The following is a 24,101-nucleotide window of genomic DNA, read 5'->3' as shown; positions in this document are numbered from 1 at the left end:
CATGTTTGGTTGACTATTGTAGGAAATGGCAGCAGTTACAATTCCTTTTTGCTGGCAATAAATCCTTTCCATTGAATTTTCCGTTTCTCTTGCCATTGAATTTATCATTTCCTTTCCGGTTCTTTCTATCTTTGACTGCCGTTTCTTTCTCCTTGATTGTAGTTGTTTCAGTTTTTCTTAGGTGAGAAAAGGTGTATAAATATATGAATAGAGAGAAGGGAAGAGGGTACTTACTCTCACTTTTCCTTCATCAATTCTCCGATTCTCTTCTTTTCTCTGGGCTGTTGCTTGAATGATCTCCAATTTTCCTGCAGCGAGTGCACGCTACCGGAAAAGGATGTGTTAACCTTGGAGAGCGACCGGAGTTTAGACTTGCACCAAGGGTCTACCGAAATCGTTCTTAAGGCAGTGATTAACCACGGCACATCCATTTGTTACTGGGCATTTTATTTGTCTATTGCAATTTGTTTTCATTTCCTATTTTTGAAGTCTCAAATCTCTAGTTCTTTGCCAACACTTTAAGAACGAATCCTTTGTTTTCCATGGCTATTTCAGTAAACAAGACCCTACCTGATTTGTCGAAGCTGGAACCATTAGATGGAACTAACTATAAGCATTGGTCCCAAAAATTGTTGATTTTCTTTGAACAGCTTGAGATTGATTATGTATTGTTTTCTGATTCCCTTTTCATTGAAACTGATACCAATGGAACCTCCTCAGACCCCCTTGCTACACCAATCACTACTCCTCCTATTGTTCAAACTAAGCAAGTGGATGAGGAATCAAAGAAAAAATATGAAAAAGACAACAAGACTGTTAGAGGACACCTACTAAACCACATGTCTAACCCTCTTTTTGATCTGTTTGTCACTCAAAAATCTGCCAAAGAGATTTGGAACCTGTTGGAAAAAGAAATATGGTGCTCGATGATGCAGGAAAAAGGAAGTACGTTGTGGGTAAATGGCTGCAATTTCAAATGATCGATGACAAACCAATTATGGAGCAAGTGCACATATATGAGAACTTGGCTGCAGATGTCCTCAATGAAGGGATGAAGATGTGTGAAATCCTGCAAGCAAATGTCCTTCTCGAAAAATTTCCACCTTCCTGGAGTGATTATAGGAACCAGCTCAAACATAAGAAAAAGGATCTTACATTGCAAGAACTTATTAGCCATATGAGGACTGAAGAAGCTAATCGCCTCAAAGATAAGCAAATCTCTTCTCTTGTTAATATTCCTAAAGCTAATCTTGTTGTTGCTAATGAATATTCAGCTAAAGAAACATTCAAGCATGGTCCTAGGAAAGGTCATTATCAAGGGAATCGCAAAATGCAGAACCAGATCAACAAAGGTGGGAACAAGATTGAAAAGAAAAAGACAAAGTTGCAGTGCTATGTATGTGGAAAAACTGGTCACAAAGCTTACCAATGTTACCAACGTCGTGGGCAACAAAAGACTAATGAAAAACCTGATGGTAAAGCTGCAAATCAAGCAAACCTTATTGAATCAGATGAAATCATTGCTGCAGTAATTGTTGAAGCAAATCTGGTTGAAAACAAGGCTGATTGGGTGCTAGACACTGGAGCCTCTAGACATTTCTGCTTCAACAGGGATCTGTTCTATGACTTTGAAGAGGCTACAGATGGAGAATGTGTCTACATGGGCAACCAAAGTGTTGCTGGAGTCCTCGGTAAAGGAAAGATTCATCTTAAACTCACTTCTGGGAAAACATTATCTTTAAACAATGTGCTTTATGTTCCTTCTCTGCGTAGAAATTTAGTGTCAGGTGCTTTATTGAACAAGGCTGGCCTGAAAATTGTGTTGGAAGCTGACAGAGTAGTTTTGACAAAAAATGGAGAATTCGTGGGGAAGGGATATCTGAATGAGGGTCTCTTTGTATTGAACATTGCTAATGGTAATTCTTCCTCTTCTGCTTATATTGTTGAATCTGTTAATTTATGGCATGGTAGACTTGGGCATGTGAACATAGCTTCTATTAAAAGACTTAAAAATCTAAACTTGATTCCTGCTGTGAATGTGAATGAGTTTTCAAAATGCTCTGTTTGTGTAGAAGCTAAATTTGCCAAGAAACCTTTTAAATCTGTTGAAAATAGGAATTCTAAATTATTAGAATTGATCCATACTGATTTGGGTCGATTTCAAGAACACAATTAGCAAGGGAGGTAAAAAAATATTATGTGACTTTTTATAGATGACTTTTCTAGATATACCAAAGTTTATCTCCTAAGGTCAAAGGATGAGGCTGGTGAGATGTTCTTGAAATATAAAACAGAAGTGGAAAATCAATTGGATAGGAAAATAAAAAGAGTTAGATCCGATAGAGGAGGGGAATATAATACTGATTACCTTAAGGAATTCTGTGAAAAGAATGGGATTATACATGAACTTACTGCCCCCTATACACCCCAACAAAATGGCATAGCTGAGAGGAAAAATAGAACTCTTAAAAATATGTTGAATGCTATGCTTATAAGTTCAGGTCTAGCAGATAATATGTGGGGGGAAGCAGTTCTTTCGGCTTGTTATATTCTTAACAGGGTTCCTCATAAAAGGTTGGAAAAAACCCCTTATGAGTTATGGAAAGGTTTCTCTCCTAATCTAAAATTTCTAAGAGTATGGGGGTGCCTTGCTAAAGTTAGTTTTCCTTCTCCTAAAAGGACTAATATAGGATCTAAAACATATGATGCTGTGTTTATTGGCTATGCTCAAAATTCTGCTGCTTATAGATTTATGTCCTTAAAAGACAGTTCCATTTCTGAATCTCGTGATGCAGAATTTTTTGAAAGTGAGTTTCCTTTGAAGAAATCCAATACTAACATTGATTCTGTGTCTTTGAATGATACTAGTATGCCTCTGTCTTTGCCTAGTTCTTCCTTTGATAATGAGTATGTTGATAATCTTAGATGTAGTAAAAGGCAAAGAACTGAAAAAAGTTTTGGGCCAGATTTTATTACTTCATTCTTGATTGAAAATTCTGATAAAATAAATGAACATGTGGTGACTGCTTTGTTGATTGAAGAAGACCCAAAAACTTATGAAGAAGCAATAACATCTTTAGATAGTAGCTCTTGGAAAGATGCTATAAAAAGTGAACTAGATTCCATTGTGTTGAATCATACATGGGACTTAGTAAACTTACCTAAAGGATCTAAACCTATCAAAAGCAAATGGATCTTCAGAAAGAAAATGAGGCCTGATGGTACTATTGATAAGTTCAAAGCTAGGCTTGTGGTAGTAGGATATACCCAAAGGAAAGACATTGACTATTTTGATACTTATTCTCATGTGACTAAAATTGCTACCATTAGATCTTTAGTTGCCTTGGCTGCAATTTATAATTTAGTTGTGCATCAAATGGATGTCAAAACAGCCTTTTTAAATGGAGATTTAGAGGAGGAAATATACATGGAGCAACCGGAGGGTTTTTGTGTTTAAAAGGTCAAGAGGATAAAGTGTGTAAACTTAGAAAAATCCTTGTATGGTCTTAAACAAGCTCCAAAAACAATGGTATCGAAATTTGATCACATTTTTGGTTACCAATGGATTTGTTGTCAATGCCTCGATTCATGTCTTTATTCAAAAAAATGTTTGGATTAGATTGTGTGATTATATGTTTGTATGTGGATGACATGTTAATCTTTGGTTCTAATTTCAATGGTGTCAGTGAGACTAAGAAGTTCTTGTCTTCTCAGTTTGATATGAAACATTTAGGAGAAGTTGATGTGATCTTAGGGGTTAAACTAATGAAAAGCAGTAACATGGTTTTTTTCAATGTGTCAATCTCATTATATAGAGAAAAATGTTGAAAAAGATTCAAATCTGCTTTTGAAGTGTTACCCCGTAAGAACTCCCTATGATCCCGATGATACACCTAAAAAAAGAATAAAAGGTGTTAGTGTTTCTCAATCGAATATGCTAAAAATCATAGGTTGTGTGATGTTCCTCATGAACTATACACGTCCCCGACATAGCCTATGCGATTAGTAGATTGAGTCGTTACACTCACAATCCTAGTATTGAACATTGGAATGCACTTTATCGATTGCTTAAATATTTGAAAGGAACCTTGGATTGGGGTTTACATTTTAATAAATTTCCCAGCTGTTTTGGAGGGATTTTGTGATGCTGAATCGGGTAACCGATAATGATCAAGTAAGTTCAACTAGTGGTTATGTTTTCACCTTAGGGTGGAGGAGCTATTTCTTGGAAATCGCTAAGCAGTACATGTATTGCTCTGCTCCACCATGGAATCTGAATTCATCGCCCTTGAGTTAGCGGGTCAAGAGGCGAGAATGGTTGAAGAACCCTATTGGCAGATGTGCCATTGTGGGGAAAATCAAATGTTCCAATCTTCCTTCATTGTGATTCTCAGGCAGCTATTGCAATTGCCAAGAACAGTGTGTATAATGGTAAGAGAAGACATATTCGCATCAGACATAGTGCGGTTAAACAAATGCTGAGGACAGGTATAATTTCATTGGATTATGTAAAATCTGAAAGAAATCTGGCTGACCCTCTTACAAAAGGTCTAACCAGGAAATTGGTTTTGGATTCCTCTAGAGGGATGGGTCTTAAGCCTTGTGTTTAATGGGAAATGTGGTGGATACCTTCTTTTGAGGTCAAACGAAACCACATTGATCCCTAATATTATGAGCCATTGGCTCTTATGTGAAACCATAGCCCTTTTGGTGGGTGGTCCAGTAGACATGGACTTGATGGTTTGACTGGTAATGCCTAGATTAAGCACACAGTTGCTATTAATGGATCCATAGCCTTCTATGGTGGTGCTATAGAGAAGCACTTGATGGATTCATCTATGTGGGTATGGAGTCTCAGCCACATCATATGGAAGACAAGGGATTGTCTTTCTAGAGCATTCATCAGTCTCAAGGTACGCACATGGTCTTGTTACAGTGCTAAAATGTCTATCGCGGGGATCATTTAAGCATAAAGGTTTATTGTGTGTTGTGGGGGTCTCAAACAAAATCCATCAAGTTCAAGAGTTCTTCACTTCATGGATTTATTTGTTGCCTCACTTCACTATGTGTCAATTCAATCGGAAGAAATTGATGCTTAAGCAATTGACCTTGTCACCGCCCTGGATCTTTTTGTTCTGTCGCATGCCATTTGTGGGGGATTGTAGGAAATGGCAGCAGTTACAATTCCTTTTTGCTGGCAATAAATCCTTTTCCATTGAATTTTTCCGCTTTCTCTTGCCATTGAATTTATCATTTCCTTTCCGGGTTCTTTTCTATCTTTGACTGCCGTTTCTTTTCTCCTTGATTGTAGTTGTTTCAGCTTTTTTTCTTAGGTGAGAAAAGGTGTATAAATATATGAATAGAGAGAAGGGAAGAGGGTACTTACTCTCACTTTTCCTTCATCAATTCTCCGATTCTCTTCTTTTCTCTGGGCTGTTGCTTGAATGATCTCCAATTTTCCTGCAGCGAGTGCACGCTACCGGAAAAGGATGTGTTAACCTTGGAGAGCGACCGGAGTTTAGACTTGCACCAAGGGTCTACCGAAATCGTTCTTAAGGCAGTGATTAACCACGACACATCCATTTGTTACTGGGCATTTTATTTGTCTATTGCAATTTGTTTTCATTTCCTATTTTTGAAGTCTCAAATCTCTAGTTCTTTGCCAACAACTATAACAATCAATTTGGTAATACTTTAAATTTTCTAAACTATCTCTGTAGCTAAAATTTTGAGAAAATTTAAATTTAAAGTAAAATAAAATTTTAGATAAAAATAATTAAATTATAATACAAAAAAATAATTTTTGACATATTTTCCCAAAATACTTTTGTATCTAAAATTTTAAACAAATTCAAAGTTAAAATAAAATAAAATTTTCACATGAAAATCAATTAATAATTATATAAAATTTTAATTTTTTAAGATATTCCTCAAATACCCTTGTATTTTTTGAATTTTTGAATAAAGAGTGAGAAAATATTTAGATTTAAAGGGTGAGGGCAAATTTGGAAAAAAAAAAAGTCATGTCGGATTACCACCAACATGGATGGACACCAATTTTGATGGTAATGTCATTACCAACTTATGTGGTAATATGAACAGATAATCTCACATTACCGTTAATATTACCATTGTTAATGTAGCTAAATATAATAATATGTTCATATTACAACCTAATTCATGATAATATTTTCACATTACTATGAACCAAACAACCCAAAGTAATTCAAGATGGTTGAAGGGAGGGTCTCTTTACATAACAAATCAAACAAGAAGTAAGTTTGTCCAAATTGATGTCCATATTGATTTGAAACATAGTTTTGTAGATTATATATCTCATTCTTTTATATGTACACATATTCAGATATCAAATTGAGCAATGACATATTACATGTCCTTTTGTTTTTTATGGCAAGGCCTAAATTTTTATGTATTAAACATATTATTGACATAAAAAGTAGTTAGTTTTGTAATATAGTTATATTCATAGCCAAATTTTATGGATATCAATCATGTTAAAATAAGAAGCCTGTAAATTTTGAATTCAATTATTCACAAATTAAATATGGTATTCTCATATTTTTAGTAATCAGATTTTTGAGAAATAAATTTTTAAAGAATATGACTGTATAAAGGCAAAATTATAATTTAGGCAAAATTATAATTAAATAATAATTAATTCTGAATCATGCATTCTAAGCATTTACAAATAAGTGTGAAAATATTAGAGAATTACACAAAACTCTTTATAAAGTTTAGTACTTAGCTCTTTATAAAGTTTAGTAATAGAATACTGTACATCCGGGTTCCAGTACTGTTTAGTAATATTTATATTCATATAAAAAGGACGCTTGTCGTCTATTATTCAAAAAAAAAAAAAAATTAAGATGCTACAGATGAAGATAGATTCAATTCAAATGATTTGACATCAGTGGATGTGGATTAATTTAATAGCCATGCTGCGAATCCAAATGAATTGCATCTTGTGCATGATTTTTGAAAAAAATAAAAGAGCTTGTACTAATGTAAATAAAGGATAAAAAAAAAAGTAAATTCAAGTATATTTTTTTGAGTATTAATAATGTTAAGTGTTTTAACATATTATTGCAAACGGTTTAGACTAGAAAATACTACTAAAATGCCAAAAGGCAAATTACAAATCCCAAATTGACAAAGAGATTAAACATAAATAAATTTATAAAATTTTTTCGACTATATGATATAAAATTATAAATTCATCATCAGCATAATAGTCAAATGATAAGGCATTCAATATGTCAAGGTTTTTATTTATCTATAAATAATACCAATCACTCATCATGTCAACTCCAACTAAAGTAAGCACCAGAAATAAAACAAGATGACCTGAATCTGATCCAGTTACATTTGGTTTTGATAAAATAACAGAAACCAATCCTAAAACCTACACTTCATAGTAAAGACTCATTTATTATAAAAATAAAAGGAAAAACAAAAACAAATCTTTTTAATTAAAATTTCATAAATTAATAAAAATGTAGCTTCTAACTTTGTTTTTATTCTTTTTTATTTATAAAATAATATTTCTTTGTCATCCTACTATACTCTTCCCAAAATTTACAAAAAAATTACTATATATATATATATACAAAAACTATATATATATACACAAACTATAAATAAATCTTGTTCTGCTTTTTTTTTTTCTCTATTTAATTAATTTTGTATTTTATCCACTTTATTAAATTTTTTTTTCTCAATTTACTTGATAAATATATTAATAAAAGGAAATAAATAGAGAAAAAAAAGGAGAATTATAATTTTTCATTAATAATCGGATCCATTTGTCTTGGCCGACAGCCACGTAATATTAAATCAAAATGCACGACATTAAATTATTATTTTCCAAATTAATGAATTTTTATGGACATTATCATGCAAAGTGGAGTTAGTTTCTGAATTATTAATATTATTATAATAAAAAGTAATAAAATAATTAATCCGTTTGAGAATCTGATTAGTTTAAATATTAATTTTTATTTTAATATTGAGTTTAGTGCCACATAAACTCTTTCACAGTCAGACAGCAAACCCTCTCCGTTTGCTCTTGATACCCCAATCAAAAGCCCCCAAAATTCAATCTTTCCTTCTCCAAACCCTAGTTCTTTGACTGGTATGTCCTCTTGGATCTGTTTCTCTGTTTTTATTTTTTTTTTGGTTGTTTTTGTGATAGATTTGATGGATTTTGTGTGATGTTGTTGAGGTATTGGTGAAATCGCGATGTTTTGTTTGATTTATTGTGAGGAATTCTTGTTTCTTGTTGGTTTGGTCAGAAAAGATTGAATCTTGCTTTGGATTTTGGCGTGGTTTTGCCTGATTTTGTTAGCTTAATCAAACGTTGTACAAAGATTTATAAGATGGGTCTTTTGTTTTCTGTACAAATTTGATGCATTTTGATGTATTTTGTTGGTGTTTATGTATTACTTTGTTAATCCCAAGAGAGAAACAGGACATTGGCTTGCTGTTTGTGAAGTTGAGAACTGTTGACTGTTTTTTATTGGGGTTTGTTCATCATAGAGAATGCATAATTACAGCTAAACAAATGATCTTTTGACTTGTTGATAACTTTTTAGAGATTTTCCTTGAAAAATCAAGGAAATATTGTTGTTATAGTTTCAACATATTTAAAGTTTTTGTTTAGAACAAAGGCTTCAAGTCAAGAGAGTTGACATCTGATTCAAACTTACCTTTCTTGTTTATTGATGCTTTTGTATAATTTAGAGCTTCCTGGGTTGAACTATAGATCCAGTTTTATATTGTAGTTCTGCAGTGGTAATAGTTGCAGTATAATATAGATCTTTCTTGCAGAGTAATTCAATTGGGTTGTTGGACCCATCTTGAATAATTGAGGGAGCTGTATATTTTGTTCTAGGGATTGCTTCTTTTGCATATTTTACCACTTTCTATGTATGTTAAGAAATTGATTAAGAGAAGGCCACCTCTTGTCTGAATTACTAATGACCATGTATGTCTTGTGTGTTTTATTTATTGATTCTTCTGATGATTGACTTGATCAGCAGAACTCTTAGATATATGTTGAAGTGAGATTTATGTGAGGGTTATTTAACATAGGTTTTGGATGCCCTCTGAATTGTTTACAATGTGTTAAGATTTAGTGATTTTCTATTGCAATTGTTTCATTAACTCTTATTTACATTCTGAAGATCTCAAAAAATTCTGTAGATGTAGAGAACCCATGCCATAGTCGAAAAGGTTAATAATTCTTGTTTTAGCCTGGCTTTAGTTGATAACAAATTATGGAAATAAACTTGGAGAGGAAATGGTATTGTGAATAACATGTATCTGTGAAATTTCCAGGAGGCTTAGAGGACTCTAAAGAAAAACATTATGGGAAAAAAGGAGGTGGATACTCCAACTAAAACCCAGAAGTCATCACCATCTCAGGTTTGCCCAAGTAGATCAAACTATTCTTTTACTCTATTGATAATCACATTAAAATTTCACTTGTTTTTTTTCCCTACAGGACCCAACTCCTACCCCTCAGGCAGCTTATCCTGATTGGGCTTCATTTCATGTAGTAAGATCTAGTTTTATTCAAGCACCATTGTTCATATTTTTTCACTAAACTTGTATCCTTTAATCTTCTATAGGCTTATTATAACTCTGCCGCAACTACTCCTGTGACTCCACCTGGTTACTTTCATTTTTCAGTCGCACCAAGTCCTCAAGGGCAACCGTACATGTGGGCACCACAGGTACTCTGCTTAGAATCAATGATGTATGTTAATGCTGTCATAAATGGGTTATTTGTTGTAGTAATTATTTTTTTCGGCCACAACTTACACCTTTGTAATGTGTCTTTAACACTTCTCTGTTTGATAGTAGATTTTGCCTCCTTATGGTACTCCACCATCACCTTATGTTGCTATTTATCCTCCTATGGGGCTTTATCCTCATCCAGCCACCCCAACGGTATTGTCTTCCTAATCTTTTTTATAAAATTTCTCATAGTAGTTTCCAGTTCAGATTTTTAATTTGTTGGAATTATTTATGTGCAGCCTCTAGCTCATCCAACTTTATTGCGGTTCTCTATCTATGAAACCATTAAGTGAATATCATGCTATGTGTGCCATTACTTTTATTAACAATTGTCCATACATTTTCTAACCATGAAAGTTCACTATACTTTTATAATATCCTTTAGATCGTTATTTTTGACCTTGACTCGAGCATTAGATTTATATATTACATAACCAACTGGAAGTCTGGAATTTCTCTGGTTTGCAATTGAGTTTCAGTTCATAGAGATCTGGTAATGTTTAAGCCTTAAGGCATGGGTTGACAGATCCTCACCTGTTTAAGGTGCATGTTAGTAATAAGTTTTGCATGATTCCACAATTTCATTTATTTTGTAGTTGGTATTTACCATCCAATAATAAATTATTTGTTACATGAGATTCAAATGAACAATTTAGAAATCATGCTGCCTGACCTGTAGATTGATGCATCTTCAGTCCTAGCAGAATCATCTTAGTAGACTAATCTATATTCAAATATTTGTGAGCTTGTTTCTTATGCTATTTTATACTCATTTGAATCGTTGCTTTACTGTCAATCTAGTATTGATCACCCCGAATCCAACATAAAATATCACTTAATCCTTGGCAACAAGATCAACTAGGCGGTGACACATATTTTTCTTTCCTTTTCATGTAGGATACATCAGATCATGTTCTCAAATGGCCCAACTCTCATAATCTTGCATGTGTAACTGTAGAATATTGTATAATGCATAAAAAAACATGCTTTGTGGAGTCTCGTAATTTATGTTAATTCATAAGCTGAATACTTTTCTCTTGACATTTTCAGATTGCTACAACCAATGGTGTGGAAACAGATACTAAATCAGTGGAAAATAAAGAAAAAAGTTCCACAAAGAAATCAAAAGAAAGCTTAGGAATTCTGAGTATGAATACTGGCAAACATGATGAAAATGATAAAGGATCTGGCACATCTGCTAATGCATTATCGCAAAGGTTAACTGCTTGTGTTTCATGTGATCTTTGCGGTCCTAAAAACTTAATATGAATCCTAATACAAATAGTTGTGCAGTGGTGAGAGTGGAAGTGACATTTCGAGTGAAGGAAGCGATGCAAATTCTGAAAGTGTAAGTTTGAACGGCTAACACTACCTATGTCTTCATCTTTAAATTAATTTCTTCTTTCCCCCTGTTCTGTAAAATGTGTTCATTTTCTGTTAGTGCATGAGTAATTTTTTTCTTGAGTTTCTTTGATTTGTCTGCCAATATATTCTAGTTGGAGTTTAGACTTTGACTAATGATATGTGAAAATAACTGTCTTCTATTTCTTTATTTGTGCTAATCCTTGATGAAGTATTCTTTTGATGTGTGCCGTGTTAGTTGACTAACTATTAGCACCTTGTTGTTTGAAGATTTTCTCCATTGGCCCTTTATATATGACGCTCTTTTATTGACTAGGTTCTTCAACATCTACCATTATCAGATTCTTTTCCTTTTTAAAAGGTCCTTTAATAAATTCTTGACCTACCTCAGACTGTTGTGGGTAACTTATTATTTATTTGTTTATTTATTTATTTATTTCAGTTTTTGCGCCCAAAACTTTATGAGCTAAAACTTCATAAAGTTGATTACTTATTTTTTCTTTTTCTTTGTAGGATTCACAAAAAAAGCAAAATTGTTCAGGGGAAGGTATGTTTTAAGATTTGAAGTTCTAAAAGCTTTTGCTTTCAGTCTTAAGGAGACAGGAAATGATGGTAGAACCGATTCTTTAATTGGTTACGCTCAGTCTCCAAACCACTCAGACGATCCGGTCTTCACTTTCTTCCGTTCTTCTGCAGAGGCCGCCCAGAATGAGAAGACTGAAGGGAATACATCAAACGAGGCAATACAAGCACAAAAATTGACTGCCTTCAATTATGTCGTGCCATTGGCAGCCATTCCGCCTGGTGGAGTTAATGGCTCGAGACCCACTGCAAATCTTGGGGTGAGCTATTGGGGAGGTCCTTCTTCGTCTTTGACCATGCAAGGCGGCAACATGGCTTCTACAACAACTGCAGTCCCATCCAATCATAATGTTCCTATAGATCCCGTTATACAAGTATTTTAGCAAGTGTTCTTGATAATTTGCTTTCTTGTGATAGCATCTGTATGGTGATTCTTCTTTCAATAATTTTTAACTCAGGATGAGCGGGAACTTAAGCGACAAAGAAGAAAACAAGCGAACAGGGAATCTGCCCGCCGCTCCAGATTGCGTAAGCTGGTATGTCTATGAAGGCTGGATTTATATACCGACCATTATTTATTTATTTTGTTAGTCTTATTTGTGTACAAAACGAATATGTTGCTGTTATATTCTCAGTGGGTGACAATTTCTAATAGATGTGTTGAGAGCTTATTCTGCTGTGAAGTTTACTAATCCTGATGATATAATTTAGGCTGAATCCGAAGAACTGGCTCAGCGCCTTGTCAGTTTATCTGCGGAAAACAATTCTCTTAAAATAGAATTGGGGCGATTAAGGGCGAACTGTGAAAAACTAGCTACGCAAAATGCTTGCTTAAATGTAAGCTTCATCTGATTGTTCTATTTCCTTTCATTTCTTATGTTATTTACTCGTATACATATCATGATTTATGGTACGCTAAACAGGAAGAACTTCAGAAATGCATGGATGAAGAGTCGAAGGAGGATAGCAATCAAAACCAGCACACCGAAATCACTAATGAAGATGCCTAATGGAAAAAAGGCACTGAGGCAGATAGCTTAACGCAGAGCATCATCGATGAATGGATTTTCAGCACCGCTGCTAATTTTTACTAATTATAAATGTATCTTTTTGGTACATGTTTGTTTTGTTTGGTTTTGTGCTGTTTGTGCAGTTGTGAAGATGGTGTTCCTGAATGTTTTTTTTCTGTTTCAAATGAACACCATTTTAGTGCTGTATATATACTTTAGATTGGCTTCTTGTTTGTATATCCAGTTTTTTGGGTAATTATATAATCGAGATATGAACTTTTGCATGTGTTTAACTGCAGATTTGCTGTAATTTTTCAATTTATGCATCTTTAGTTCTTAAAGCAACCTTATATATTTACAATTATGTTTATATGCTTGCTTGTTATTTATATTTATAGGTTTTTGTAAAAAAAAAAATTAACTTAAAAACTTTATTTAACTGATGGAATTAATCCTGATCAATCAATTAAATAGCATCCTGTTTGTAGCCATATTTTTATTATTAATACATATTTGAAAAGTAATAGAAAATAGTAAAATAGCAAATTGTCATTTCATCTATATATTTCTAAACATCATATTTTATATGGGGCATGTACAAAGAAAATAAAACTTTAAATTAAATTCATCAGTGTATAATGACATTCTTTACATGAGATTACAGAGAGGAATCAGAGATGCAACAAATCATATGCACAAATTTCAATGTGTTTTGAGTTTTAAAAGCTGTGAAATGTGTGATTCAAATGTGTGTTCAACAATGCATGGGTCTATCTTGATCAGAAGCTAAATATAATTTCTGACCATCAGCAATCATTTCTGCATCAAGTATTCTTACTCCATCCTCTGACAGTATGAATGAACCTGAACATTTGAGTTGTTCTTTTGATAATTTGATGAGGTCTTCAATGCTGTTTGGGACCCAAAGCATCACACCTTCCATTTTTGTTACATTGGAATCCCATGGATGAAAAGGATACACTATGCATCTTCTTTGATGAAAGTGAACTGTCAAGAATTTTCAGTCAAGATTTAAGGCGATTCGACCGATAATTGAATTAGAAACATGAAGTACCTTGTAGTTGCGGACTCTGTTGCTGGAGTTCTTTGGATTTGGCATCTTCCAAGAGTTTGATCAATGATCGGTTCCCGCATTTGTGTGCCTCTTCTAATGGTGTGTTCCCCCATCTAAAATTTCCGACAGTAAAAGTGTGGTTAAACGAGTTCCCGTTTCAATTTGCAGCATAAGAAACTATGGATGTAACTGTTGAATCAAGCGCTGATAATATATGTTTGATTTGCATCTAACATAGAAAATCTGCTGATGCATCAGAATGGCTAATAGCTTAAGAAACATGGTCGGTGAAAGGTGCACCTGTCCTGGGAAAGAACACTTGCACCGGCTTCTAAAAGTATCTTCGCTATGAAATATAATCCCTCTGCAACAGCTACATGAAGTGGCGTACGGTGATCGTAATCTTTTGCATTTGGATCAATGCCATAAGTTAACAGTCTTCTTAAAAAATCGGCATCTCCCTTGGCTACAGCCATACATAGATGACTGCCAGCATCTGATAAGCTCAACCTTGCTCCTTCTCTGAATAGTATTGAAGCAACATTCTCATGTCCATTCTTGATAGCCTCCAACAATGGTGTGCATCCAAACTTGTCTGATTTAGACATTGATAAATTAATTAAAAATTAGTATGAGAAAAATGGCATTAGAAGAGAAAACTCAAAGAGACATACCAGTAAGATTGACATCTACTCCCTCTTGAATGAGAAATGAAGTTATATCCTCATTGCCTCCTGATGCTGCAAGATGCTGATAAGAAAAAAAAAACAGGCAGGAATTTAATGATTTTTGATTGGATGAATGATACTATATATCATGTTTTCACTTTATAATCATAATTATTCAGACCAGAGGTGATCTTCCATCATAATCAGTCTTCTTTGGATCTGCTCCATCTTTGATCAGGACTTTCAGGTGATTCAAATCTCCATAGAAAGCAGCACTGTTTACTCTCAAAGCACTTTCTGCTTCTTGCTTTTCGATATTGAAGGTGATATCAGATTCAAGTTGTTTAATGTCGAGATTGTTTTTATTTCCCTGTGAAAGACAAAATGGCAGCTTTCAAGTAAATGAGCATTGGTCTCTTGTTTACTGATTAGAATGAATTTCTTATTACCTCCAGAAGGTTGCTCAAGATTTTTCTGCCATCAGCAAAATATGTTTGTAGAATATTTGTGAAGATTTGTTTGTCGAGTCGAAGGAGTTGGCAGAGGTCACAAGCACGAACTGCGTAAAGTTGCTTGGTGTTGCAAAGGATGGGAATTTCTCCGAATGAACTGTTTTGCTCAAATTTCTGAACAGGTGTTTCGGTTCCACCCTTATCAATGTTCACTGCTTCCTGCAATGCATTCATTAGATAAACAAATGGTGATCAGATTCTTTGACAGATAAATGTACACTTAAAAGAGATGATCTTGTCTATAAAAACAATTTTACAAACATTCAATCATTTAGACTAAACAATGTTAAAAAAATGTCAGCAAGCAGATAATAGAAATGGAAACATATATCGATGACCATCTATTATGAAACATAGATACATATATATGTGTGTGAATGTATAAACATAATAAGTTATTAAGACTTACAAGAACACCGTGACGAACAAAATAAAGCTGATATACAGAACTTTCTTGCTCCATGACCTCCTCCCCCGGGAGGAAAAATTCCTCATGTAAGTTGATTACCTATCAGCGATAAAAATTTGTGTTAAAACTAATTAATGTAGGACAAATGAATAGATGCACATATATGTAAGAATATAATGACAATATATGTTTAAATTATAGGAGCATTAATGTCTTTTGGGTAAGTTTTAAAAACCTAATTGTACTTTTATATTTTAGTTTGAAAAACTATTCCTATAGTTTGAATATTACATCCTCTCCTTCAATAGTTTGTTTACTCCATTAACAATGTACACACACATTTTCTGTTGAACTCGTCATCATAATCATCGCCAGAGGTCAAATATTAAATAATTTTGCAACATGAGTCAAACAAACAAAAAATTATGTTTAGAGAAACATGTCATCCAAGAGTAAATTCCATTTCATTGAGTAAGATGGAAGACACTAAACACTACGTTGTCTACAGAGGAAATAAGAACTGATTGAGTGATGTATTATGAGAATAATTTTTAGAGGGCAACGCGATTTTTCTGAACTTAAGGCAAACTCTAAGAATAAACATCAAGCTCAATATAGTTTTTCAGTAATAAGACAATCCATGTTGCATTCGAGAAAAAATACATATAAGAACTGGCACTAGAATCATTCTACTATGTTGAATTCTCTGTTAAAAATTCAACATACATCATAGCAGATAATTTATCAGAAAAGAAAAAAAGTGACTAAACAGCTTACTATTTGGTGATAAAACTCCGGGGAACAACCGTTGAATAAGGGAATGTTTTCAATGAATGGTTTGTATAACCTCTGGGAAATCTGCAAACAATTCCAGTTAATAGCCAAGTAAATGAGTACTGCAAAAACAGTAGTAAATCATCTTGAAATTCAATTGTGATAATCAAACCTTAGCTCGAATTGATGCCGGGATGTCTTGCAGAACAGAGGCCTCAGTGTAGCTTCTCTCATACTGCAGACGCGCATGCGCTTTAATTTGTTCACGTGTTTCCTTATCTAGTTTGTTTCTGTTCATGTACTTAATCAACTCTTTCATTTTATCTCTAAACCTTTCGGTTTTTGATCCTTTCACAATCAATGCTGTCATGTTACCAATAAGGTAAGCTCCAAGAATCATATCAAAGGAAAGATAAATCATTATGAACAACATTTCTCGGGAATTAACTGCATGTATGTCTCCATAACCTGCAATACAAATTCAGACTCAAATGAATTCATTTTGAAAATTTTTACCCAATGTAAATCTTTCTAGTACTTACCAACTGTTGCCATAGTTACTATGGCAAAATACAATGATGTCACATAACGTGTATAAAGATCAATTTCCCTGAAGTGTGCATAGGTATGATCTCCAAGCTTTAAGCTTCCTATCCATGTATACCTTTCCATGGATTGAGGCAAAGTTGTTGCTAAGTAATAAAAAATGCATGCTGCTGTATGAGTGCAATAGAGTTCAACAACTATGAGTTTCACAATCCTGATAAACAAGTAATTAATTCTGATATCCTTCTCCAGCTTTTCCAAAAAATCAGTCACTTTGCGAGCTCGAAATAGACGTATCCACAAGAGATATCTCACTTCTTCTTTTTCTCCACAGGCCTGATTCATACATACAACATTAACAACAAGGAAATGAAACAAAAGAATGCTTCAAAGTATCAAGCAAAGTGCATTTCATCATATATATATATATATATATCTTAACTACACAGTAGCTTCATAAAATTGATAAAATGATTCTCATGAGAATAGTGAACTCAAATGCAGATATACAGATATACATGTGTGAAAGTCATAGTCATTAACATTAAGTATTCTAACCAAATAAACAGAAAAGAAAGTACCTTGTAGATGGCATCCCAGGGGAAGCAGGAAAGAAAGTCCAAAACAAATCCAGACTTCACATAGCTGAACATATGAAATGCTAACAGTTAATTGATCAGGTGTTTGATCCTTCAAATATACATTTTAATTCTGTCTTCTTTTTAAGGGAAGTAAAATTAAATATAGCTTATCTATATATGTCTTGAATATATATTTCACATTTAGAAACTAAGGTAATATATACAGTATTGGAAAGTCTCTAAAAAAAATGCCATTTTCTTTGTGTATGCCTCTGAGTTTTCTATTTACTTTTAGGTTAATATTTTTCACACTGTTATTTTTAAAGACTATCTGGTGCCAGTTCATCGATCCTAACGGGTTTTGTGTAAATTTCAACCCCTGTTTTGTTTATTCTCGTTTTTTTATTTTTATTAATTTTTTTTTAAATCACAGATATGCTGAACAAGTTATTTGGTCTATGCATCAATTTATTTAAAAAAAAAATATATTTTGAAAATCATGAACTAAACTAAATTAACGTAAAATTATGAAACAACCACTGTTTAATACAGTAGAATATTATAAAAATGATTCCCTTGGAATGATATTATAGAACATTGTATAAATTAAGACTATAACAGTATTTTTTTTTATTTAAAAAAAATTGAATGAACCACTATCATAAAAGGGAAAGAAGGTACAACGACCCCTCATCAACTGTAGCAGTATTTGTCACTTTGTTATATATACTATGAAAAATTGAAAGGTGAAAGATCTACGAGAAAGTGTGGAGTTTTTCAAAGACTTTCTGGTAGTAAACTTTATCTGAATATTTTATAGTTTCTCTCATTCTCCTGTTGGATGTTCCACCCTCCTAAATTAGAAAACAATTTTTTCTTGACCATTGCGCTTTAGCTATATATATATATATATACCAGAATATTCATTTTTTTGTCCAACTTAAAAACTCCTAACTGAATCAAAAAATCTAAATCATCCATTAGATAAACAGATTATCACGCTATTATTATTATTATTATCAAAATTATATTTTGAAATTTTTTATTTTTATTTTTATTATTATTTTTTTTGACAAAATGGACAAACCACATATCAAGACATACACACCACCAAAAATTGATCATTCGGCTCTTAGGCATTCACCCAGCAAACATAGGGATTGGGCTACAAATCCACTCCACAGTCACGAATTTTTTTGACACTATTACATCTAATACATTTTAAACCCATTTGCAACGAAAGTCTCTATAATTAAAACATCTAAAGTATCGGGTTAGTACTATTGGACCAAAAATCTCTGGTAAAACTTTTTATTGTTATTTTAAATTATATATATTAAAGTATAATTTTAAATTTAAATATCATTTAACAAATTTTCCAAATTTTATTTAAAATACTTTAAAATTATTATTATTATTATTATTATTATTTAAATATTATTATTATTATTTATGGAGGAAGTATTTTATTGCGGTGCATATATCAAACATTGATCCATAAGATTAAAATTCATAATTTTTTTTTGTATAGAAACCATTTTCACTATATACGGTAAACAAATCTGCAAAGTAGATTATTTTCAATCCAAATATCATCTTCATTCCAAAAAAACACTTTCTCCAGTTAACATTTTTTTTTTTAAAAAAAAAAAACAATATAAAGCAAAGAAAAAAAAAATTAAAGAAGATAATTAACATGCTAGTGATTAGTACGTACCGGAGAGCAATGGAGGAAGGATTGCTGACAATGCGGTAAGTGTTGGAGTCTCTATAGGCGAGTAAGAAATGAACGACGATATCGAAGAGGAAGGCGATCTGGCCGGCGATGTCGAGGAAGACAAGGTTCTTTGGGAGGCCACGGAAGAAGCCGAACTCCAACGGAGTGAAGAAGGAGGAGTATACTGCCCAAACTAGTATGAACTGCGTCCATATTTGGTACCACCTGCATGCACCATGCATTGCATGTCAGTCTATATATATCTTTTTATCTTTGAACCCTTCAAAGTATGTAAAATTATTTATTTAACTTCTCTACATTTCAAATTGTGTATTTGATGTTATAAATTATTTAAAATGTATTAGAAAGAAAACGAGTATAAGTACTAGTGTATGAGTCAGGATCAGGATTAAGGGCACGTACTAATAAAAAATGTGAAGACCTTCAAAGATGATTAATGATTCTATAATGATAGAAAAGGATCAGATGGAAAAATGTAATAAAATTTTGAGGAAATAAATAACAAATATTTATTCAAAAAATAAAAAATAAATAACAAATAAATTTACTTCTATTTTCTTTACTATGTCCAGGCTTTAAGGAATTGGTAGTGTTTCATAATTCTAGCCAAAAAAATATATAAAAAAGTAAAAAAGTATTAAAGTTTGATTCATATATATATATATATATTCCTCTTGGACCTTTCTAGTTAGTGAATCAGTGATATGGTATTTGTATTCAATTTTTCTAATATATTTTAATGGTTCATCTATTTTATTCAATGTATATGTACATCTCTAAAATTTAGTAGTTATCGCAAACACTAAATTATTTCATAAGATAAGATAAATAAAACTATTTTTTTTAGAAATATATAAAACTAAAATTTCATGAAGAAGTTTAAATTAAACACGTAAAAAATTAAGAAATTTTGGTTTTATTCAAATTTTTATCATATTTTTTACAATCAAAATGGGTGCATATCAGTATTTTTCTTTTTACAAAGGTGATAAGCACCGTATCAATATAATTTAAAAATTATATTTTTAATCAAAAATATAATTCAAAAATTTTAAAAAAAAATATTATATATATAATTATTAAGCTATCAATTAATTTTATCCACATATATTTTGAGATCCAAAATAATTTTGAGTTGAGACAAGAAAGGACATCGACAGCTCCATTGTCCATGTCCATGCGTCCACTAACTTGAAGTTTTCTGTTTTTCTCGAAAAATCTATTTATTAGATCTTGTTGTTTTATATACTGCCATAGTTATATATATCACCAACAACACTAGTTTGTTTTACACCTTGGACACATACAGGACCACAGTAAATTAATTTCATATAATTTTTGGACCTATTTACATTTTTTCATTAATCCTTAAAAAAATTTTGAGGTGAGGAGACATTGTTCTTTTTACAAATGCTTTTAAAATTGCTTAAATTTATTCTAAAAAACAATTATATATATATATTTATTTATTTATGAATTGTGGACAAGATACAAGGTGCGTGCATGAGTTTTCAAAGTATTTCACACATGATCATTCTGCGAGAACTACTAAAATCTTTGGTCTCATAACACGTAAGGGATTTTTGGTCTTACTAGACTAATCTGTTTGTCATACCTATATTTAGTTTTGTTTTGAGGTTCATAAAAATTATATATATATATATATTATTATTATTATTTTAAGAATGGAAGGTCAACCATCATTGATAGAATTCTTCTATGATCATGGCCAAAGTGAGAATGAAATGTACATTCATTCCTTAAATTGAAAAAAAGATTAAAACTAAAAAAAAAAATTAAAAGATAATTGAAATAATAAAAAAAAAAGACAATAATAAGTAAGTAAACAAAGAATCAGATGCTACTTTTTCTAATCTTATTCATGATTCAAGTAATTCTAAATCCATTATGTTTCCACTTTCTTTGTTATTCTTATACTTTTATATATGCTTTTTTCCCTAGGACATAATCTATATTTATATTCCTTTCATAGCTGTTTACTAACATGGGATAAGTATATATTGGATCTTTTTCTTTCACAACCTTTCTTTTTTTGTTTCTACTCATATTATTTTCCATAATTATTATTTTTTATTTTAATGAAAAAAAATAAGTAGCGTAGCATCTATTCAATTCTTGTTATTTCTAATTATGTAAATTCGTATACGAAGTAATTTAAACATATTAAAAAAATAAAAATTATTAAATTATATGTGGTCCATCCATTTTTATAATAATTATTAAATCAAATGTAACCTTAAAAAAACATTATTCACAAATGAAGAATAATATATAAAAATAAAATGAAAATTTTGACAAGCTTTAAAACTAGAGTGTTAATTTTTTTTTTAATGAAATTTCTTTTACACAAGACGGTGAAATTATCTTAAATAAAAAGGTTGTTTTTGAAAATTCTAAAATAAAAAATAAAAAAAAAACCCCGCCCAAAATTGTTCATATTTCAAATTAAGATCAAAACCCTCGTTTCCCCACGTTTCCCAACGATTCTCAAACGTTTCCCCATCTCGAAGAACAAGCAATGGCGCAAGAGAAAGAGAGATTGATTCATTGAAGGGTGGTGGTTGTTGTTGTTGTTGTTACCTGTTTTCAGGGTGGATGAGAAGGCGATCGAAGAGCTTCTCGGCTTTGATCTCCATCACCTCATTGGATTCATATCTGGTCCATCTGGAGAGAATAAGGCAAGATCTTCGCTTCTGAGACTGATCCATCATCGACTCCTTCACCTCCACCTCGTACTCGATCTCATCGCTCTCGTGGCTCCCCTTCGACTTCTTCGTCATCACCATGAGATCCGGCGATCGGAGCTCTCTCTCTCTCTCGATCTCGAATCACGGAGAGGGCGTGATGATCTTTTGGAGAATGAGAATGCGAGAGAAGAGTCTCGAAAAGGGAGCATTTTTATAGTCATGTGAAGCTGGATAGGGGTACAGTTTAATGGAGTTTCTCTTCCTGCGAGACACTGGAAACTAGAGAGTGTGCTTGTACCTTGTAGTGTTTTTATTTTTACTTTGTTTATTTTTTTGAAAAAAAAATTATGAATAAAGTTTTGATTTGATTTTAATCAAGAAAAAGACTTGGTGAAAAAAAAGAGGAATTTATGTTTTCTTTTTTATTTTCTTTAGAAAATTCAAAAAAGAGAAAAAAGAATGCCGACGAATCTAATGAGTAGTATCAAGATAAACTTCAATCTTATCATCTTTTTTTTTTTTATAATGCTTCTTGGCTTTCATAGAAATTACTATTTTTTTAAATTTTTTTATTCTATTAATAATGATATATATATATATATATATATATAACATCTTTTCTGAACTTCATATTTGAAAGTCGAAGTTTATATGGGCCTAGTGTTGGGTTGCGTTTGAAGTGATGATGGATACAATGTATTGGTGGTGATGGAAATTTTAAAGTTGATTTAGTGGTAGTTGGTGTAATAGTTTCGATCTCTATTTTCTTTTCAAGTTTATTGATTTATTTTCTTATGTTATGAAGCTTGTTATTAATGTATCATTAATCAGTAGCTTAAGTGTATTTAATTTTATGGTGTAAATATCAAAATGGTCCTTCTATTTTTCGTTTTTCGCCCTTTTAGTCCCTCTAATATAAAATCCGCCATTTTGGTCATTGTATTTGCACATTTTCGTCTTTTAGTTGTAAAATCCGTCCTTTTGATCCTCGTATTTACACATTTTCATCCTTTTTGGTCCCTCTAATTCATCAACTAGAAGAATCAAAATGACAGAACCATCAATTAGAGGGACCAAAAAGACAAAAATATGAAAATTCGAGTACCAAAAAGACGGATTTTATATTAGAGGGACTAAAAGTGCGGAAAACACAAAATATAGGGACCATTTTGATATTTTAACCTAATTTTATCTATATATTTTGACTTTAGATTTCTTATTTTGGTTTATATACATTCAAAAGTTTTAATCGGGTAACAACTATAGTTAGCAATTATTTTTTAGAGCCCATAATTTAAAATGAACAAAATTAAGATACATAAATTATATTCAATATTTTAAAATTATAAAAATAAACATTTAAACAAAGTATATGGATATAAAAAACTGCTTATATCACAAAGAGTGTGACATAATTAAATATATAAATGTTTATGAAGATAGAACAAAAATATAAAATGTAATAAAAGATAAATTTATTCTATTTCTGTTATATAAGAGTGGTATTTTATTTTCTTTCTAATATAAAGAGTTTATAGCTAACTTATTCACATTTACATAAATAAATAAATAAATAAGGTTAAGTTTATAAATAAATTATGTATATTGTGTTAATATTGAATTATATTAAAAATTATTTTTATTTATGTCGGCTTATTTCACAAATTTATTCGGAATCTATTTCAAATCCTAAAACAAGCCAATAGATTTGGAAGTCATTTAGATTCCACGTAATAAAACCAACAAACTCCATGACTTGCATGTTTGATTTAATAGAAAACCTTTTTAGCTTTAATAGAGAATAATTGTTAATTATACTCTAATAAGGTTAAGTTTATAAATAAATTATGTATATTGTATTAATATTGAATTATATTAAAAATTATTTTTATTTATGTCGGCTTATTTCACAAATTTATTCGGAATCTATTTCAAATCCTAAAACAAGTCAATAGATTTGAAAGTCATTTAGACTTCCACGTAATAAAACCAACAAACTCCATGATTTGCATGTTTGATTTAACAGATAACCTTTTTAACTTTAATAGAGAATAATTGTTAATTATACTCTAATTACTTGCTATTCAAGTTCTAATAATTATATGACACCCTTTCTTAGAGTGCTTCATTTTCTAGTAATTAAAATTGGATGAAAATAAAGGTCCATATAATTATAAATTATTTAAAAACAGTACTTGGAATTTGGAGAATAAAGGAGTAATTTTAATAATTTCTAACCCTTTTCTTTCATCAATTGAATTATTAATTAATTTGTTATTAATTGTGCCAAACTCTATGACCGATATTCATATATTTT

The 24,101-nt window shown here is 31.7% G+C and overlaps 2 protein-coding genes across 3 annotated transcripts; one reads left to right on the top strand and one right to left on the bottom strand.

Annotated features, from left to right (window-relative positions):
- Positions 1 to 8,035: 8,035 nt before the first annotated feature.
- On the top strand, positions 8,036 to 13,066 carry LOC120282691 (bZIP transcription factor 16-like). Of its 2 annotated transcripts, none has more exons than XM_039289544.1 (12): positions 8,036 to 8,152; positions 9,358 to 9,444; positions 9,524 to 9,574; positions 9,651 to 9,755; positions 9,886 to 9,972; positions 10,870 to 11,036; positions 11,113 to 11,167; positions 11,695 to 11,728; positions 11,878 to 12,137; positions 12,222 to 12,299; positions 12,475 to 12,600; positions 12,687 to 13,066. In XM_039289544.1, exons 2-12 carry the CDS (start codon positions 9,388 to 9,390, stop codon positions 12,771 to 12,773), a joined length of 1,107 nt encoding a protein of 368 aa, XP_039145478.1. In that variant the 5' UTR covers positions 8,036 to 8,152; positions 9,358 to 9,387; the 3' UTR covers positions 12,774 to 13,066. The 2 variants fall into 2 exon arrangements, with proteins under 2 accessions (XP_039145478.1, XP_039145477.1); XM_039289543.1 differs by having other exon boundaries at positions 9,524 to 9,577.
- A 303-nt stretch (positions 13,067 to 13,369) lies between these two features.
- On the bottom strand, positions 13,370 to 21,971 carry LOC120282375 (potassium channel KOR1-like). Its single transcript, XM_039289182.1, has 13 exons — positions 21,678 to 21,971; positions 19,056 to 19,280; positions 17,339 to 17,402; positions 16,754 to 17,093; positions 16,384 to 16,679; positions 16,215 to 16,295; positions 15,438 to 15,536; positions 14,966 to 15,187; positions 14,698 to 14,886; positions 14,523 to 14,598; positions 14,149 to 14,443; positions 13,849 to 13,961; positions 13,370 to 13,781 (listed from the first exon to the last, which is right to left on the bottom strand). The coding sequence occupies exons 1-13, from the start codon at positions 21,881 to 21,883 to the stop codon at positions 13,528 to 13,530; spliced, it is 2,460 nt and encodes an 819-aa protein (XP_039145116.1). The 5' UTR covers positions 21,884 to 21,971; the 3' UTR covers positions 13,370 to 13,527.
- Between the last annotated feature and the right edge of the window lie 2,130 nt (positions 21,972 to 24,101).

The sequence above is a fragment of the Dioscorea cayenensis genome, chromosome 18 (genome assembly GCF_009730915.1).
Source record: "Dioscorea cayenensis subsp. rotundata cultivar TDr96_F1 chromosome 18, TDr96_F1_v2_PseudoChromosome.rev07_lg8_w22 25.fasta, whole genome shotgun sequence".
Classification (NCBI taxonomy): domain Eukaryota; kingdom Viridiplantae; phylum Streptophyta; class Magnoliopsida; order Dioscoreales; family Dioscoreaceae; genus Dioscorea; species Dioscorea cayenensis.
Note: the sequence above shows the minus strand (reverse complement) of the source record. Positions and strands in the feature narration are given on the sequence as shown.

What these genes read in the sequence shown, in the direction of transcription:
- LOC120282691 (XM_039289543.1), top strand. Translation starts at nt 9,388, where the DNA reads ATGGGAAAAAAGGAGGTGGATACTCCAACTAAAACCCAGAAGTCATCA. An exon ending in GCTAATGCATTATCGCAAAG is followed by an intron (nt 11,037 to 11,112) that starts GTTAACTGCTTG and finishes ATAGTTGTGCAG; the next exon opens with TGGTGAGAGTGGAAGTGACA. An exon ending in GCAAAATTGTTCAGGGGAAG is followed by an intron (nt 11,729 to 11,877) that starts GTATGTTTTAAG and finishes GTTCTTCTGCAG; the next exon opens with AGGCCGCCCAGAATGAGAAG.
- LOC120282375 (XM_039289182.1), bottom strand. Translation starts at nt 21,883, where the DNA reads ATGGTGATGACGAAGAAGTCGAAGGGGAGCCACGAGAGCGATGAGATC. An exon ending in CCTTCCTCCATTGCTCTCCG is followed by an intron (nt 17,403 to 19,055) that starts GTACGTACTAAT and finishes TCATATGTTCAG; the next exon opens with CTATGTGAAGTCTGGATTTG. An exon ending in AGTAGATGTCAATCTTACTG is followed by an intron (nt 14,444 to 14,522) that starts GTATGTCTCTTT and finishes TGTCTAAATCAG; the next exon opens with ACAAGTTTGGATGCACACCA.